The 18,890-nt window shown below is 37.7% G+C and overlaps 2 protein-coding genes across 3 annotated transcripts in view; both read right to left on the bottom strand.

Annotated features, from left to right (window-relative positions):
- LOC112148809 (GDNF family receptor alpha-2) overlaps nt 1-4,116 on the bottom strand; it is a 54,570-nt gene extending 50,454 nt beyond the window's left edge. The window contains exons 1-2 of the mRNA XM_024276166.2: nt 3,556-4,116; nt 2,378-2,737 (exon numbers count right to left, since the gene is read on the bottom strand). Coding sequence (XP_024131934.1) covers nt 2,378-2,737; nt 3,556-3,607 — 412 coding nt within the window. The 5' untranslated portion in view covers nt 3,608-4,116. The remainder of the gene's footprint in view (nt 1-2,377; nt 2,738-3,555) is intronic.
- A 2,842-nt stretch (nt 4,117-6,958) lies between these two features.
- The window catches only part of bco2l (beta-carotene 15, 15-dioxygenase 2, like), a 12,356-nt gene continuing 424 nt past the window's right edge, over nt 6,959-18,890 (bottom strand). The window contains exons 2-13 of one of the 2 annotated variants that reach the window (XM_024275636.2): nt 17,240-17,291; nt 14,969-15,146; nt 14,627-14,838; nt 14,166-14,281; nt 13,958-14,060; nt 12,055-12,198; nt 9,816-9,976; nt 9,264-9,434; nt 8,683-8,820; nt 8,022-8,204; nt 7,753-7,863; nt 6,959-7,445 (exon numbers count right to left, since the gene is read on the bottom strand). In XM_024275636.2, coding sequence (XP_024131404.1) covers nt 7,329-7,445; nt 7,753-7,863; nt 8,022-8,204; nt 8,683-8,820; nt 9,264-9,434; nt 9,816-9,976; nt 12,055-12,198; nt 13,958-14,060; nt 14,166-14,281; nt 14,627-14,838; nt 14,969-15,146; nt 17,240-17,273 — 1,668 coding nt within the window. In that variant the 5' untranslated portion in view covers nt 17,274-17,291 and the 3' untranslated portion in view covers nt 6,959-7,328. Of the gene's footprint in view, nt 7,446-7,752; nt 7,864-8,021; nt 8,205-8,682; nt 8,821-9,263; nt 9,435-9,815; nt 9,977-12,054; nt 12,199-13,957; nt 14,061-14,165; nt 14,282-14,626; nt 14,839-14,968; nt 15,147-17,239; nt 18,046-18,890 lie in introns of those variants that run through there. The other variant, XM_036213638.1, reaches the window with a different exon arrangement.

Below are 18,890 nucleotides of genomic sequence, written 5' to 3' on the forward strand. Positions count from 1 at the left end.
CCCCCCCCCCCACAAATGAAACATCAAAACACTTTTACCTAAACTGCACACTTTACTCTTTTGTAACGCTCAGGGCGAGTCTCGCAGTGAATCACAAAAGCATTGTTTCAACATAATTACAGGAACATTTTTTCAGTGAATATCAAAGGTAATTCAATCAATGAACACATCACTGAGCTGTGTCATTGCAGCAGTGATCAAGGACGCCCCAGGTGGATTTTAGACACTAAAGTCATTCAAAGAAAATAAATGAGGATAAAATGAATAAAATCTGCATCTTTCTAATTTGGAGACAAAAGCAAAGTAGCATGTAGGTCCAAGGATAGACTTTCTTCTTTTTAGGTATAGAATTTGTTCATAAAACTGGATTTTATATAAGATTAAAAGTTCAAATGTTCTTAATCCTTACAATACATTCTATATTTTAAAGTCTTTTACTCTGATTTAAGCACATATCTTAACAGACCAGCAAACTCGTGGCAACGGCAGACGCAAAATCCCACTATCAACATCTGGCTTTAAGTAAGTATTGCTGGAAGTATCACAAGTGGAAAGCTTCAGGTGAACATGCTGATGCAAGATGCTCTAAGAGCGCATTAAATTCACTCTCACAAGAGACCTGGCCCGCACATCATCAAACTATTTTGGAGGAGTTCCCTTTGGCATATAGTTCAAAATGTTTATGTGTCTGCAGGAAATGTGCATTACTGCTCGCCACAAATTGAATTTGGTTGGTTAGAAAAATAACCGGTGAACTATATTTCTTTATTTTGAGGGCGGACCTTTGAAATACTTGCAGAAATGTGTTTTGAAAACGGGTAAATATTTATCTTTTTTAGTAACTTGTTTGAGGAGAAAAATGTTAATATCATGAGTGGATTTCTCAACTGGAGGCTAAAATAAATAAATAAAAAAGGGGAATTACACTGTACGATAAATGAATTGACTGCAGCATTTCCGTGCCATCTACAGCCCCCTTTTAAAGCGGTTTTGCACCATTTCAAGTGGGTCTACTGGGAGTTGGCCTGTTGTGTTTGTTTCCCAGAGATGGATGTTGTACATAGATTGTTTCCAGTTAACAAATCCTGCTTGACTGCACAATGGATGTGATTTGATTAAAGCTTCACTGTAAGAGCTTTTTCTTTGTGTTAAAGCAGGTTTTATCTCCAAGGGTGACAGGGCATAAACAGCACACCTCATTCAAGGCCAGAATGCAGCCCATCCAGGCTGGGAAACCAGAAAACCTGCACGGCGCATTCAAGCGCAAACACTTCAGGTCTTTCCATGCGAGTGTCCTGGCATATTAGCCCAAAAAAGATGTCCTCATTAAGTCGATGCTGTTCCCCTTTAGTCATACATGGAGACTCAACAGAGCTGAATCATGCTGTGCATGTGAAGGGTGAACCAGGGTGCTTAAAGAAATGCATGCCAATTTGGTTGTGATTAGCCTCCATTAGCAATTCAGGGGTGTATCAACAGAACGTTTCTAAAAAAAAAAAAATTGGACCGTGACGTGCACGAGGGGTGCAGCAAACCCAGCCTCAACAACACACAGATTTTTATCTCTTTTTCCCCGCACTAATAGAAGAAATCCTGTGCTGTCTCCAGTCCGTTGAAGTGTAACTGGTGCTTTGAGCAATCAGCCGAGTGAATCATTTCACAAATCGCCACACATAAGCCAAGAATCCTCAAAACTGTGAGGCTGTGTGACATTTCCACCAATACCCTTCACGTCGAAATAAGAGAGACGATTAAGGACAGCAACACATGTTCACCAGACTTATTCAATAGACTTTGTCTGTTTTAGGTTAAGGTCCCCTTCAGGTTCTTTACTCCTAAAGTGATGCAGCATAAAAAACCAAAAAAGTTTCAATAAGAGTGCATTTTCCTGTCCTTCGTAAGTGGACACATAAGGACCGCTGTACTGTATGAGCGTAACTTAATTACAGGGTAAAATGGAACACTTTACTTGAAAACCAATAAGTCTGCCATAAGAGGTCCACCTAATGTAATCCCATTACAGCTCCATTATATGTGAAGGGTGAGAAAAGTAGCAAAGCATATATTTTTCATCAGGCTTGTATAGCGCAGTAGGATGACAGGAGGAAGGATGATGAATTCCATTTTCTCCAGAAAGAAAAAAACATAACTTTTAATGAAAAATGTGATGTCATCTTTCAAAATAATGGCATTGGTACAGTTTATTTACTGCACATCCATGTGTAAGAACATACCACTATAAGTTCACAGTAAAGAATCAACTTGTTTCTATTAAATAAATAAGAAATCAAGTTTCAGTTGATTTTACTATCAGTTGGGACTGTTTATTCAAGTACCCTGATGGTTTTTGGAGGGCAGATGACCATCTGCTTCCTACCTTCGTTAAGGCCCATGTGGATGGTCCAGTAGGTCTGCAGACACTGCAGCTCCTTTTTCATCCCTCTCTTGCAGCGGCAGTCGTACAAAGGGCTGACCAGCAGCACTTCCAGGGCAGCCTGGCACTCCTTGTTGTTGTCCAGCATGGTCTCCTTCTCTTTGCCCACAAGGCACTGGCGCATCACCCGGTACCGGGAGCTGCAGTGAGGGTTCTGGTTGCACATTTCGCTGGCCTGGATGCAGTCCACCCACTCGGGCTGAGCCTCCAGCTCGGAGCCTGTGTTTGGAGTCCCCGTGGGCCAGGTGGCCAGAGACGACGACAGAGCTGAGGGGCCACCATCCCAGGAATTTGTCTCCTCGTCTGAGTAGAGAAGAGGAAAATATTTTAGAGGAGCTGCAGGTGATTTTGCATTATTTTTTCTTACTGCAGAACGTTTGGTGACCTCTGACCTATAGACAGAAGTATTTCTGCAAACAAGTTTTCTCTTCTACCGGTCCTATTGAATGATGCATTTATTTAGGATGAGTTTTGTTCTCTCATATTTAGTTGTATAAATTACCTGAAGCACCAGAAGGAGTCAGGATTAAAGATCCAGGGAACTAAGTCAATATAGAGTAATCATTTCACGTGTAACAAACGCCTAATCAATAATTACTCCTAATTTAAATCTCTATAAGAAGAAAATTAGATTACAACGAGTAAATTGTGATCCACCGTGGAGCTTGGGCTGCTTGACAGCATGCAGCTCCAGACGCGCCTTCACTCACAGACCACAGAAAGACCCAGTTAAAGTGCAAGGGAGACCCCTAGTGGTGACACGGTGCATTGCACGAAGGAGCGCTTTGCAGTGGAGCAGCGGGGGGAGAAAAAAGGAGGCTGCGGGAAGTTGGAAAATGTCAAATTCCATTTTGATTTTGACCTGAAGCCTAATGGTGTTTACAGATTGCAGGGATGATAAAGATAATCCTTCAGAAAGCAGCGGCATTTCAAGGATAAAATGATTCAGTTTGTTGCAGTAAATAAAAGAAATAACTAAAATGCTTTTCAGCTCACTTTTCGTGCAAGAAATATATATTTTTTAGGAAATATTAATTTGGACTTCACATTGCATACATTTTTTTTAATTTATGATGCACAAACAATCTAAAACATCTGTCCTGGTATGGTCCACCTCTTACCTAAGAGCAGCAGAAAGATGCAGAAGCACATCCACACAGTGCTGGACTTCATATTAGCTGAAAAGATGACTGGGAGTCCAGTTAGACAAGAATATCCAGCTTTTTGGAGGTTATTTCCCTACTTTGGATCCCGGACTCCTGAAAAACCCAATATCCTCATTCGAGCAGAAGCAACAGAGCCAAATCTCTGGAAAACAATAATCCACAATCTTTGAACTGTTTATGCAAAAAAAGGAGAGAAAATAATATTCAAATGCAGTCAGTCAGTCCGTGGAGATAGTTTCTGGGGGTCCGTTTGCGCAGCGCTCATGCCGACCAAACTACTGAGACTTGATGTGTCCGCATAATAGGGGGTTCAGATGGACCTTCTGCTCCTCCACTGACTGGAGACAGTGTGCCCGCAGAACAGTTGGAATAGGTGGAAAATAACCCCAAAGAGGCGAGGAAATACAAAATAAAAGGTCCTCTGAAAGTGTTCTTCTCCCCGCTGGTTCCCTAAAGCTGTGCGCTCCTCTTTCACTCCTTTTTCTCAGACTGCGTGCGTGTCGAGGCACCACAGCACTTTATAAAGAGAGCTTCCACCAAGCGCCGGCAGAGGGCGCTGTTGAGGGATGTGCGCATCAGGAATGTCCTGCGGAAAGCCTCATTTTCCTTCAAGCTTGTTTGTGATTTGTTTTATATGCACATTATTTTTTTGCCGAATTTTTAGTTTTGTTGGGCAGATGCCAAAATAAACATAAATATGAGCATTGAAGTCAATATGTTGTCACACTAAAACCCTTCTGAAAAATAAAGAAAAGCTCTTTAAGTTTGCCTGTCAAATGAGGGTGAAATTATCTTATAGATGCAGTGAAAGAGCTGAAAATCTTAGATCAAAAGGCGTGTTATATTAAAAAAAAAGCCTCCACTTGTGAGGAAATGAGCCCACAAGAGCAGAATCTGACATTTTTCAAAGTGGCTTTGCATCAAACAGAGAGACTTCTTGCGCTTGATAATGGTACCCCGTACAGTAAATGTCATAAATCTTTGCACATTTGGAAAACAAAGTCTCTAGTCAGGGGATGTGACAGTGACAAAATGCATGGCCACTGGCTCATAAGGATGCTTGTCTGTCAGCTGAGGCTGCTATCCAAGGAGGGAAAGAGCTCCTCATTATAGCAGGAGCATCAGACACATGCCGTCTTTATTGGTGCTGGCGTCCTCCTGCCCCTGGAGTTTGAACTCTGTGTTATGAGAGCCACATCCCAGTTCATATAGCTGCCCTCAGATGATAAAATCACCAGTTTTGCATCAATTTTGTAACTGTCTTTGACCATTTTAAGTGTCTTTGGTTTTATTTGACGTTGCTGGAGTTAATTTTCTATTATTATTTAAACATCATCAACAATGCAATACACTTAAATCTGAATTGACAATCTCCCCCCTCCTTTGTCCAGGTTGGAATTTATCCTCGTTGACGTTCACCCCCTCTGTGAGTATTTAATTGCCCCTCGCTGTCCTCATAAAGCATTTTTTTTTAATGTGCACAATTACAGAGAGTCCCATTTGCTTGCTACGCTTCTCCATTAATAAACATGTGCTTGTGTGTGCTGGAGACTCACATGTGCACGTAATCTATATGCCACATAACTGTGGTGTTTTCAGAAGACTCAAGACTGTGACAGAGTTGGAGGGAGGGTGGTGACAAATCTGGATATGGAAGACATTGTTCTCACTGCTCAGAGTAATCACTCGCTGTCTATGGGAAGTGTGTCTAATATGGTGAATATAGATGGTATCATTATGAATGCATGGGATATGAAATAATAATACAGATAACTGTCAAAGTTAAGACCCAGAGCAAAGCTCTCCGTTGAGCAGGAGAACAGGGTGGGGGTTTGAGCGCAGGCTAACCGTGCTGAACCGAGCGGCTTAAATATTCTGGAGCTGTCACTTTGGATGACAAACTTAGGGGCAGAAATGAGTGCGGATTTTTTTTTTCCAGTGAGGGTCAGTATGCTTGACCCCCACTGACTGCAACACTTTTAGCCATTCAATTTTTGTCGAACAAAAGCCTCACGTTTAATGTCTCTTTTAAGATTACAGTCATTATGAGGATGGGTCTGGTATTTCCAGAGGCAGAGTTGGGTTGGCTCAAAATTCTTGGAAAGCAAAGGTCAGAATGAATGCGTTGGCCGTGCCTTTGGAGGGAAGTAATGAACCTGAACGTGTGCACAAGAGTTAAGAATAACTGGTGAGATTAGGAATTATGGTCAAATTGATTTCTGAGACCCGTGGAGCAAATGTGTCCACAAATTCTATTTCCAGAAAGGAATAACACTAAAATTTCACATGTGAAACAATGAATACATTACTTTTTTTTCAATTCTGCTTTGTTTAGTTTTTATTATTAAGAAAGGCTAAAAAGAAGTTCTCTGCCAGAGTGTGATCTGAGTGATAATTTATTAAAAGATGAAACTCACTGTTTCAAAACATTGATCTTTCTCAGCAAAAACACGAGATCCAAGGGCTAATTTGGGATACAAAAATATCTTAAAATATTCATGTTTTTTTTTATTATACAGGGTGTTACTTTTTAATTTCTCTGCAAGTGTGGAAATAACTATTGTTCTAATAAAAGTTGTGTTTTTAACATGTCTTGTGGCATTTTTCTCACAATGAAAGAAAGCAATAACTTCAACCAGTTGAAGTTGTATTAGTTTAACTCTAGAACACTTTGGGTATAAAAAGTTACACCATCACTTTTGCTGTGTAATTTTTACTAGATATAATATACTAAATCAAAAATATTTGTCATAAAAATAGATCAAAATATGACAACACATGATAAATGGAGTAGCTACCTTTTATATTCAACTGTGGTATATGACAAAATGGAAAATTAAAACATAGAAAGGCTTAAAAATGAAGAAAAAAATTACTAAATGAACTACTGCCGCTCTGCAGAATCTATGTCCTATAAAGCAGCACAAGTTTTTTTTGGCTAAAATTATCATAATTTAAAGGCCACTTGGAAATATTTTTAAATAGATCAAAAGAAGATATATTTAAGCAGAAAAAAAAGTTAAATTGTGACTAGATAAAGTTGAAACTGCAGTTCTGTTTGCCACATTTGTGACATTTATTTACAAGGTCAAAAATATTGGTGCGTATGGAAGCGCTGCGTTTTGTTTGGAGGAAACGATACAAAAATCACCATCTGACCTCTGCTAAAATCTCTGGAGGCGATCAAGCAGTTGCATCCATTTGTTTTCTAGACGTTCCAGACTTTTGTCCATTTTTATCACATTACTATGAGATAAATTGGATTTTCTCTGGTGCATTTTTTTGTTTCCTAAGTGCAGCTCATTTCTCTCTGGGAATATAGCTTTTCCAGTATGGTGTGAAGTGGGGAAAAAAGCTTGAAAAATAAAAAGGGAAAATACATTTTTATTTAATGTGTTTATTGATTTTAAAAACATTGCGTTTCACCTAACATAAAAATCTTTTAAAGAATGTGCAATCAACCTGCAGCCGTAAAGCATATTTCATGCAGGATGCTGTAGTAAAAACTTTTGGCAGTGATGCAGTGATGGGATTTTTGCTCAACAGATAGTCTTATTTTTGCCAAAAAAGAAAGGCCACTAAAGAAATCTATCAACTGCTATACAAGAGGCGCAGAAAAAAGGAGTCTGCAGTTTTTCCCAACTCTTAAATCATATCCTCAGCTTTATATGACAAGGGGAGGACGTTACAAGTAATGGCATCCAGTGGATGAAATGGCGGGGTGTTGGTTAGCTCATGTCGTTAAACACTCCATGGGTGCCACATGGGATGTTGACAGGAACCTCAGCTCTGCCCAGCTCAGTGAAGGTCCTGGCATCCAGAATGAGTAGAAAAGTGCTTCTCTCCTGGAAATAAATGAAAGCAGGTGATTAAAAGTTAGTAAAAATAACAGTATGGAGTGTTTTTCTCTATGTAATAGCTGCTCAAGTGGCAAAAAGGTTTTCTATGTTCACATAAATATCTATGTTTCCCTCTGAGTAAACCTGAGGCATCCTCCGGCTTTATAAATTCTGCATCTCCATGTGCTGAAGTGTCCTTGGGCAACATCTTTCAGGCCTGAAATTACTCCTCAACATGCTCATCAGTGTGTGGTAAACAAACATCCTGAGATTTTTCTCCTCGTGTGTGTGTGTGCGTGCTTTGCTAAATTACCTTTCTAGGAGTGACAACGACTGACAAAACCACTCCATCATCTTCCTCTGCAGCTCTGGGCGAAGCAACAAAGACAGGCTCAGACGGGTACAAGCCAGGATAACGCCACACCTTGACAGGGAAGATTACACAAACGTAGCCTTTTTACTCCGAGCCGTTTCATGTCAGAAAACCAATTGACACCTCCTGCTGCTGAAGGAACTTTGATGTGATAATTAGGCCTCGTTAACAATAGACTCTGTATAATTGCTCTTTGATTGGTGGAGAACCTTAAGCTCCTTGGTGTGGACGTCCATCTTGAGCAGAGAGTCGGCGAAAACGTGCCCGAAGCCGCACGCGTACAGGTAGCGGTAAGGCCGGCCGTTGTATTCGGGGTAATTGATCTGAGGGAATTCCAGGCCGCCGTACTGCAGCAGCTGGTCGTCGTGAAGCTCCTCGTGTGTCATGTACACCTGTTGGACCACAATAGTTAACTCTCACCATATCAGAGCTTCCTGCCCTTTGTGTTCTCCAGCAAGCAGGCAGCACTCCACTCTGCTGCATTTTTCAGCTTTCACCTGCACATAACAGTTCTGATGGAGAAGAGACGGGCACACAGGTCGCCATGACAACTGAAACTTTTCCTTTTACTGTTTCAGCTTTATTGTGCTGCGAAAAAAGCAACGGACAAAGAGTGTGTGTGTGGGCCGCAAATGAGAGATTAAAAGGCAATTCCTTCCTTGTACAGTGGACAGCATTTCTATACGGTGTAAGTCAAGAAATTACAGTCGAGCAGAAAGTAACTTATCTCATCACGCTGGGTAATTGCACTGTGTGGGATATTGAATTGGCTGCATTTAAAATGATTACAGGCGTGACTCTTTACAATTAAACATGTCACTTTGAAATAGCGAAAACCACACTGTGCTTTGGATAATGCATAATCCTCACCTCCTCGGGGTTTGTCTTCATTGCTGTGGCTTTACAATCATGCAGAGTGATGAGATTTTTGTCCAAAGGAGTGTTTTCATCCACATTCAGGGGCAGGACATATCTCCTTGGGAGGTTTCTGCACAAGGAGTTGTAGAACTGCCAAAAGTCATCCAATAAAAAAAAAAATAAAAAAAACATTAACGTGTGTGGCACCGCTAAATAAAAAAGTGCAATCCATTCCTCAGCAACAATCAGACCCAAACAGCCACAAAATATTGACACGAATACAGGGTTTCTGTGTTTTGATTACAGTTCCTTAGAAACAAAACGCAAGAAAGTGTTGTGATGTTTTCTTTCATCACGCCTGAAATCACCAAGCTTATTACAAGGCAGATTCATCAGAAACCGAGGGATAAAATATACAGAAATGAGATTTGATTCAGCAGAATGGATTTACTTCAGAGGCGAAAGAAAAGCTCACTGAGTAATTCATATTTTGAGTTTTAATGGGGCATGGTGATGGAAACCAAAAAACAACCTGAACCACAATTATATGAGAAACATTTGTGTTTTGTGCAAAGAAAACACAAATGTTTTACCTCATCCATCGCCTCTCCTGATTCACGCCGCAGATTCTCCAGCGTGAACTCTCCGATGACCACGCCGTCGTCCCCGCAGCACATGTCCATGATCAGGAACCCATTGTCCTCATAAGCATTGATCTGATGTAATGTGAACATTGGTGCTGCCCTGTATTTCACTGGACTTTTCTGTTGGACATCAAGCAGCATCACTGTTAGAAGGGAAGCCACAAAAACAGGAAGGAACAGAAGCGCCGTCCCAAACAATCTGAAAGTTCTGAGCTTTAATGAAAGCATCGAGATGGAGAAATTGAGTGTAACATTATATGAGGAAAGGCAAGATCATCAGAGTGTGACTTCATCCAAATAAATAAGGGAAATGTAATTGTAAAAGGCAGATGAGGCTATCACACAGCATGCTGATGTCTTTTGCTACACAATAAATAGATGTTTGGGGAACCTTTTGTGTTTGCTGTGGAACAAAAATAAAAATACTTTTCCTCACATTCTTACATACAAAAAAAATGTGAGCAGTGAACATTTACAAATACAGTTTTGTTAAATCCTTACCTTCCCTGTGCGCCGGTCCACCAGGTGGAAGACGGTGCCGTACTGAGGCTCCCAGGACAGGATGTTGTGAAAGCTCTTCCCTTGTATTTTGTACAGCATGAACTTCAGCAAGTTTAACTTGATCGGCTGCTCAATAAACACAATGTAGTTCTCCGACATGACTGGAGAAAAACCACAAGAATGAAAGCATTTGCATAAGAAAATCCAAATAAACATCGCAAATATTTTGTATAATGAATACAAAACCAAATAAAGTAAACTACAATACAAAAAAAGTTTACATTTTCAGTATATTATATTAAACTGTATTTTGATATAGTTCATTGTGGTTCATTTTTTTCTAACCCTGACAGTTTTAAACATAATGCATGTCAAATAAGGATTTGGAAACATATTTATTTAAACTTTCACATTTGGAGACACTATTAAAATATGCAGAGATGAGTCCACACCAACAGTATTAACTCCATAGGAACTGGAAATGCATCAGTAATTCAAGATACATTTACACCTGTTTTAACCCCTAATTTTGTTCATGCCAGAACGCTTTTAAGCTTTGTGACATAACACAAAAAAAATGTAGTTTGACTTTTACCCAAAAAACATTTTTTGCTAAATGTCGTAGTTCAAATGCTCAAAAATGAACTCATTCCATGTAAGACATGAAGTTAACCTTAACATAAATAAATACATAGGGTTAAAAAGAAAAGAACAATTGTCTTGCTTTTACATTCCTTTTTAAAAAGTTGGTATTTCTTTATTTTTTGACATTAGAAAGATAATTTTATTTTCTTATTTTCCCCTGAACTTCTATTATTTGCATAAAGGAAAAATCAGTTTTTGAATTTTGCCTTTTAATTAATCTCACTATTTTTTCCCGACTATTTTGTTCACAAATTAAAGAGCCAATCCAGTAATATATATATACAGTATATATATATGCTTTCAGTGCCTTTTAAATGTCCTTGAAGCCTTTTGCTCATTATTGAGGACTCATACGATGTAAAAGAATTTGACTTTAAAATTGCATTTCTTTCTATTCCAATCATTCTCGTCTGAGCTGACATCTGGCTCAAAACTGTACGATTTGATAGCTCCAATTGGCTTTGCTAATGTTAGTGTGAGGTTCTGAGGAGTTATAAGGAAAGAGTGCAAAAGTGATGGAAACCACTGAAACTCTTTTACAATAGAAATAAAATTGGTTGGAATGGGACTTCAAATAATTTACAGGAAAGGTAAAGACAAACTTACACTTATAAGAAATAAGTCAGTAAAAGCTAGTCTCAAAGTATTTTTGGAGGCAGCATGGGTAATAATGAAACTAAAGTTAAATTCTCTGTTTCAGATTTGTGTTATTTTGTATCTCAGGGGGAAACTTGTGGATAAAATGATGTATATACTTAACACCAAAATTACTGGTACCCAACAAAAAAGGTAAGTAATTGTGTGCAATTTCCAAAGTTGTATTTGTTTTGTGGGTTTTTTTGTGCCATAAAGTCTGACAGGTCATGGGTGGTCTGAGGTAGGATCAGTGATCTGGTGTGGTTTATTATGCTTCGCCTGGACAGAATCACAGAACAGAACTGTATGGGATTCTAGTAGGGGATCTCCTCTGTTGAATATTAGCCAACCCTCAGTGTATTATATATTTGCATTTAACTATGCTGACAATGAATAAACAAAAGAAAATGCTACAAAAGTGTCATACAAACAAACCCCAGCTTTTGTTTCACAGTAATAAGGGTGTCGTTATGGTTTGACATGAGTTTACTCAAAGAATAATTTAAAATAAGACTATATAAAAGGAGAAAAAAAATTCTTATACACAATGTTATAACTGATTTATAACCAAAGATGCATATTTAAACCTGAATACAACCATGTGAATGAACATTCAAATTTCTTTGAAAGACTTTTGGTAAAAGTTATTGCAAAAACACAACAATGTTTACATTTCAACATGGTTTAGATTTATGTGAGGGAGCAAAGAGCGCATGAAGAAAAGAGTGTAAAATCTGAAAGTGCAGCTTTGAAAAGAAGCAAAATGAACAAAAAAAAGTGGTAATAAAACTGTAGCAGAGCCAGCGTTAGACTAGAATTCAAATGAGCAATTAAAACTGTAATGAACACACAAGCTCTCACACATACTCAAAACAAACTCAGTAGAATACCCTGAATTTCATGTTGCGTCCCTCAAACACAAACAAAAATGATGTTTTTGGCTGTTCTGTTTGCCTACCAAAGCTGTGATAATAGGAAGGTTTTCTGGGCTCATCTGCAGGAATCGAGCATATCACTTCAGCTCCACTCAGGTCTGCAGAGTCCTCCAATGCGGACTTGCCCTCAGGAGGAGGGGGGACACGGATAATGTTGTAGAAAAAACCTTCAGGGGATCCAAATAACAGATTTCAGATCGTGCAATCGTTAAAAGGAAAAGCAAACTATTAAAAAAACACTATTTGTACGTTATATATGGAGCCCCTAAAGGGACATTGAAGTAAAAAAAAATAAATAAATAAAATCTGGTTTCTAATAGTATCTGGTGATCACCAAATACTATCTGGAGCTCACTATCTGGTCAACAACTGTTTGGTGCTCACCAGATATTAACCAGATTTTTTATTTCCTTTAAGTTTTTTATTTACTTCAATATCTCTTTAGGGGCAGTTATTGCATCAAACAATTACACAATAAAAAACATCATATTAATATTACCTCCCAAAAGAAAGATGTTTCAATATTTATTTGAGTCAGCCACAAACAAACCTCATCGAAAAAGTTTATTTCATTTTTTTAAACTTTAGTTAGATTTTCCAAATAGATGTACACACATGTAAACACCCATAAATATTGTCCCGTTCTCAAGAAAAAAAAAAAAAATATATTGTAACCTTAATTAAAAAATGTATTTTTATTTAAACATACACAGCATTATGTGTTTCTGTTGTTGATTTTTCTTGTGTTGTTGTTGTTTTTTTTTGTGGCTATATTTATTTGTCTTTTATTTTTGTATGAAAATTCCGGTTAAATTTTTAAACATTTTTTAAAAATTGAAAACACTACTATTGATTAAAGTGAAACATAGGACCAATTAGCAAAAGTTCTGTAATTTATTATATTTAAACTATTTTTTTTAAATAAAATTTTTGAATTGGTTAAAATATCAACTTAAATTTTTAATTTGATAAAGAAAAGAATAATTTTAAATGTAACAAATTACAGATTTTTTTTTTTTTTGATTTATCCAATGTTTCACTTATTTCAGTGTAGCGCGAGTCCAATTTACCCATGACAATTTGATAAACATAATATCTAACATATTTAAGTATATTTTAAACGTTTGTTAAATTAACAACCTCTTAAATTAATTCTGTAGGATTAGGTACAATTGTAAATGTAAGCCGGTTTCTTCTATAACTTAAAATAAAATCAGCAAAGTGTTGGGAATAAAATACGTACACATGACTTCAAAAGACGGCATGTATTGTGTATAGTGAGATAGAAAAGGTTAACAAAAGCAGCATGTTTGCCCCTATTATAAGATCAGAGCGTTGTTGAACTGTTCTCCCTGCAGCTTAAGAGTAATTCTGTCAGTTTTCACGTGTCCTCCCTACTCTACTGAGAGCAATGGACTTTTAGTTCAAAAGAAATTAAAGTAAAACAGGCAAAAATGGTTGTATGATTGAGGGATTTATTTCTTTCAATCCCACCATGTATTGTGCGACCTTGTTCTCTAATGACAAATCGAAAATTAATGTCTTACAAAATCTGCTTTGGTCCAAATGCAAACAAATAATAATCATTCACATGTGTGAGTAAGTGAGTTTCAGTTGTTTTTTTTTTTTTTTTTAAATGCTGACATGAAAACATTGGTTTCAGCTAAGGAGTTCTGTGAAAACATTCCTCTTTCTTTTAGTGAATTCTTGAGATAAATGACCAAAAATGTACAATTTAATGGTTATTTTTTTTAAGATGTTTGATCTAACGTAGCCATAATGACAACCTTACATCGTCTCCATTCCATCATTTGGTCTAGGGAGGATTTTGTGTGTTGAGTTTGCAGAATAAATTAGTATTTCAGTCAATCAAACCAAATTCCTTCAAAAACAGATTAACAGAATCAAAGGGAAAATCATATTTACCGTTTCTCCCATAAGAATTCCCCATGTTGTACGAGGCCCTGTCACGGTCGTAGTGCGGGTGAGCTGTTGCTGCGTTGACGGCAATGTACTGACTCCAGTCCACCTTGAATTACGGAAGACGTTATTCTCATAGCATATGTAATAATCAAGCGTCTTCATTTCCTCTGATGCTCTGCAGTATTTTCAGGGTTTTGTCCATCTTTCCTACCTTCTCTTTCGTTTCCAGGCTTTGCGGATCAACTCTTCTCATGTAGTTTGTCTCTGTGCTGACGTAATAGTCCCCCTTGTACTTGACAAAGTGTACGTTGGCATTATCCGTGGGCTCTGTCCACACACACAAGATCCTTTTTACAAACTTTTAAATAAAAATTTGCTACCTTAAGTTTAAAAAATGTTAAAAATATTGTATGATTTTTTTTTCTCTTTTGATGGATCCTTTATCAATCTTTGCATTCAGAATTGACAACTGTTCCATTTATCTCCATGAAAAACATCAACCTTGACCAACGGCTTTGACGATACGTCACTACTGTCAGAAATATGAAAACCTACAGCCAGTTCTATCTTTTATTTTAATGTACTCCTTTGAATATCTGAACGAACAGCCTTCAATTCACCCATAATTAACAAAAGTCAAAGAACTTTTTGGCAGTATTAGGACACACATACGTGGAGCTTGAAAATATGAGAAGAAGCGTGCAAAGATGCTCTTGCAGGGGTCAGGGGAGGCTACTGTTCCAAACTCTGACACCACAATGCGGTTCTTCTCCAAGTTCTGGACATATGAGTCACTTCTTAGAAAACGGCTGCTGTAAGTGACTGAGGCATTGTGGATGTGAAACCTGTGCATCATGGCCATGCCGTCGAACCAGTGGACGTATCTGAGTGGAAAACAGAGACGGATGAAAATGTAAGACCACAAAGACTGTGGTGAAAAAAGATCACTTCTGTTGATGACTGATTTTAAGCTGAACTAATGGAGTTTTTTGTTTCCAAAAGGTAAAAATGTACTTGTCTTCTCCAAATTCAAATTTTCCAGGGCCATTTCTCAGGAAGCTTCCATTGATCCAAGTTGGAATACATCCTTTGATTGTAGTGGGAATTGGCTCTGGTGTTTCTTCTGCTGATTGCACCAAATGTTCCAAACTCTCCAACCCGGCAGCCTTTGGACATCGCTCCCTGCTGCTTACTGCAGAAAGAGAGGAGACATTTAACATTTCAACAAACCTAAATTTGTACAATTTTGACATTAATCAATCGAATATTGTGAATCAGTCAGTTATATGGACAATGTGTGCAGCAGAAATGCACTGCTGCAGTCTAAGGGTTCAGTTTGTGAGACCATTTGAAAGTTTTAGATTTGACCATAGAATTCAACAAGTCCCCTGATTGGATGCTGGTTTTCAGCAGTGTTTTGTAAGTTTCAATTTGGAGGCCTTAGGGTGTTATTTTTTGAGTTCCACTCCAATCATCTTTTGATCTATTTTAAAAGCTTTCACAGCGATCTTTTAAATATGAGTATGCTGTTTTTAGGCAAAATCTGGGACATTAAGTAAGCCTGCCCTGACTTCCCCTCATCCCTTTGTTTACACTCTCCTGCTAGCTTACAGCCCCAACATAACATTAGCAGTGCAACTAAAGATGGTGAATAATATTGTAGGACAGTTTTGAGCCAGATACAAGCTCAGATGAGAAAGCAAAGACGTACATGGATCTATTTGTCTGTATATAGAGCGGAGCGGGGAGCTTGTGGCTCGCCAATTGTAGCACCTAAATGTCACATCTATAAGCTTTTTCCAAAAAATGTTTTATCATCTGCTCCTGATTCACAACAATTTAACAAAGAAATACTCAGAAAATGATCTTCTTTTTGCGTTCTCCATCATGAGAAAAATTCCACAAGAACATGTTAAAAATGGTTTCATGTCTTTAATCTCTCAGTGACCTCCAGCTTTTCTTGGAGCATTCTGCAGGTAAATATGAACATTCTGGGATGAAGAACATCCAAATCTTAAACCATAAAATGTGATGAAACTCTGAATCCTGAATTGCCTTTAATTTAAGTCAGTGACTCACATCATGGGGTATTTAGAAACTTTGCTCTAGTAAATCCAGAGTGGATGAATGTTCCTTTTGTTAGAAATGATTAAACAGCTGTTTTGTGCTATAAACCCACTCTATTCCGTCAGATGGTGCATTCTGATATCAAAGCGTCTGCTCGTGTGCAGTCATGACTCTCCAGGGTCAGACAGTAGAAATGATCCTCACACTAGTGTCCTCTCTGTTATTCAGTCACCCAATTCCTGTTCATTGCTTCTCTAATTACCACACTAAGGCTGTAAAATGTTTATGAGTACTCAATGATTACCAACTGCAAACCATTCTGGCTCAGACTGGAGTTCCTTGCTGAGCTCATATTAGATGGATACAGTTTTTTTTCTGAATTATTATTGCATCCAACAAGAGTTTCTTCATTTTTTTGTTACTGGTAGAACAAACAATAAAAACAAGATTGTACAAAGAGTTCTGAATGTTTTTTTTACAACATTAAAAATGATTGCTGAATATTTTTTGCCATTTGGGATTTGTTTACAAACAATACAACGCAATGGGATACATTTTGGAAGATAGTTTCAGATATTTCCGGGTAACTAAAGTTGCAGTAACCATTTTTCTCATTAGAAAAATGGCATTGCAGCTCAAAAAGCTTTATAAAAGTACCATAAACGTGTACGAAGTCATTGAAATTCACCTGCACTTATCTCCTTCTATTTTGCTGCATTTATGTCTTTTTTTTCTGTTACAAGGTGAGAATGTCTGAAAGTTGCTAATGAGACACTGTGCACATATTTCTTACGGCTTCTGAGTCATCTGGAGTCCGTGAAGCAGGAATAATGCAAAATGCCAACATGTCATATTTGAACGACAGCTCAGATTTGGAAATTCAACAAAGCACCATTAGGACTGGGTAGAGTTGTCTTTTATGCGCACAAAACTGTTGAACTGTCATTTCTTTTTATTAAACTTGAAGTTTTGAGTCAGGTGCACCCAAAGTCAAAAGAAATAAAAAGGCAAAGCGAACTGGAGTCGTTTTTCAAGAACGTGTCATAACCTGTTAAATAATGTATCTTACAGAGATAAAAAGGAGTTTGCAACAATAAGTTCTTTTGAATTTGTTGAATCTATCGTTCAGAGTAAACACTGAGTGTGTAGCTCAACTCTATTACTTTGTACACACAGTCTGCTGTCTACTAAAAAATACACAAAAAAGTGTGTACTCACAGTTGTGTGTGGGGGGCTCGGTAGCGGCTGACATGGCTGCTTGTTCTGTGAACTGCAGATCAGAGAAATGTCAACGACTTACATGAGCAACCTTACATGAGGAGAAACCTTTGAACCCTTTTTTCAAGTCAAGTGGAAGTTAAGTGGTTCTGGGCAATAAACAGCGCCGCAGTAAAAAGGCTGTGCATTTTCACATTTTACAACATTTTTGAGGAGGACACCACAAAACTATTTTTTTTTCTTTTTTGTCACTTTACAAATATTACATTGCATAATAGGAAACATAATGAAAAACATTATTCGTTACAAGTATTTTAACATCTCTTTAAGTATTTTGAATTTGTCTTTTGTTGTAATTTTGTCAGTCATTTTCTTTTGTCTTCACCATTTTTTTAGGAAAATTAACTTGAGTTGTTCTTTTATTTTTGCTTTATCTATCCATGCATTTTCCAAACTCGCTCAGTCCTGGTCAGAGTCGCTGGAGTCTATACCAGATGCTGTTAGGCGAAGGCGGGGAAGGCTCCACCCTATAGGCTGCAGGTCGCCAGTTACCAACATGTTTGTTTTATGACGAATGCTCTGTGATTGAGTGCTCTTCCACTTCCTGTTTGGTTTTTCCATCCATTTCTGTCACTGCTACAGTCACAAATCTACCTTTATAACTTATATTGTGTTTTTGTGTTTATGTTGTCCTCTCAGACCCCAACCAGTCATAGCTGATCTCAATGTGGTGTTTGTCACAAGCCTTTCGATTACACTGAAGATCTTTGACATGTAAATTATCTGGACTGAATTGGATTATGACATTAGAATTCCTAAAACTGATTATTTTTGCCATTTTTTGGAGTGTTTGGAGACAACTTTGCTTGTAAACTGAGTCTATTTCAATAAACTGAATTGACTTAAGCTAATTAATCCAGTTGGATTTATTGACTTGGCCTTATGTGTGACACTGAATAGAGTTTATTTTAAAAAGAATTTGGAGTTCTGTTATAATAAAACTAACAATAACCAATTTATTGTCACTGGAATTAACATTACAGGAATAAACAAAGTGTAACCTTTTGGAGGTTTTCAATTCGAGGAATGAGAATTATTCACGTTCTCGTAAACAAATCAAACTGTAGGTTACAAATGATAGTGTCTAAAACTTGACCTGCTCGTAAGTTCTTTTTACAACAAAACATTTGTCTTCCTTAAGGTCAAACAACAATAAAAGAATGTCAAATAGTGTGAAATATAGTATAGATCTTCAGAGTACATGAAAGTATGCACATGGCAAGCATGTACAAGACCTGTCAGAAGGCCAGGTGAGTCATAGTGTACTAGTAAGAATTAATTAGCCCTTCTAAGCCTGACAGTTTACATGGCACGAAAGATAAATTAAAAAAAAATAAATAAAGGTGAATTAACATACATGTCAACGATGAAATAGAAAATGTAAAAGCTTTCTGTAAGCATCAGTTAATGATAAAAGCAAATCAGCAGCTGATGGATTTACTGCAGCCCTCCAGCTAAAAGTGCACAGTCTGTGGTAAATAGAGGAGTCGCAAGAAAATGCATGCTTTTGTCTTAAAACAATGCATGGCACTTAACAATGTCGACATTAGTCAGCTAAGACTGAGCTAAACAGAGAGTGCAGAGGAAAAAA

Source organism: Oryzias melastigma, linkage group LG9, assembly GCF_002922805.2.
Source record: "Oryzias melastigma strain HK-1 linkage group LG9, ASM292280v2, whole genome shotgun sequence".
Taxonomy (NCBI): Eukaryota; Metazoa; Chordata; class Actinopteri; order Beloniformes; family Adrianichthyidae; genus Oryzias; species Oryzias melastigma.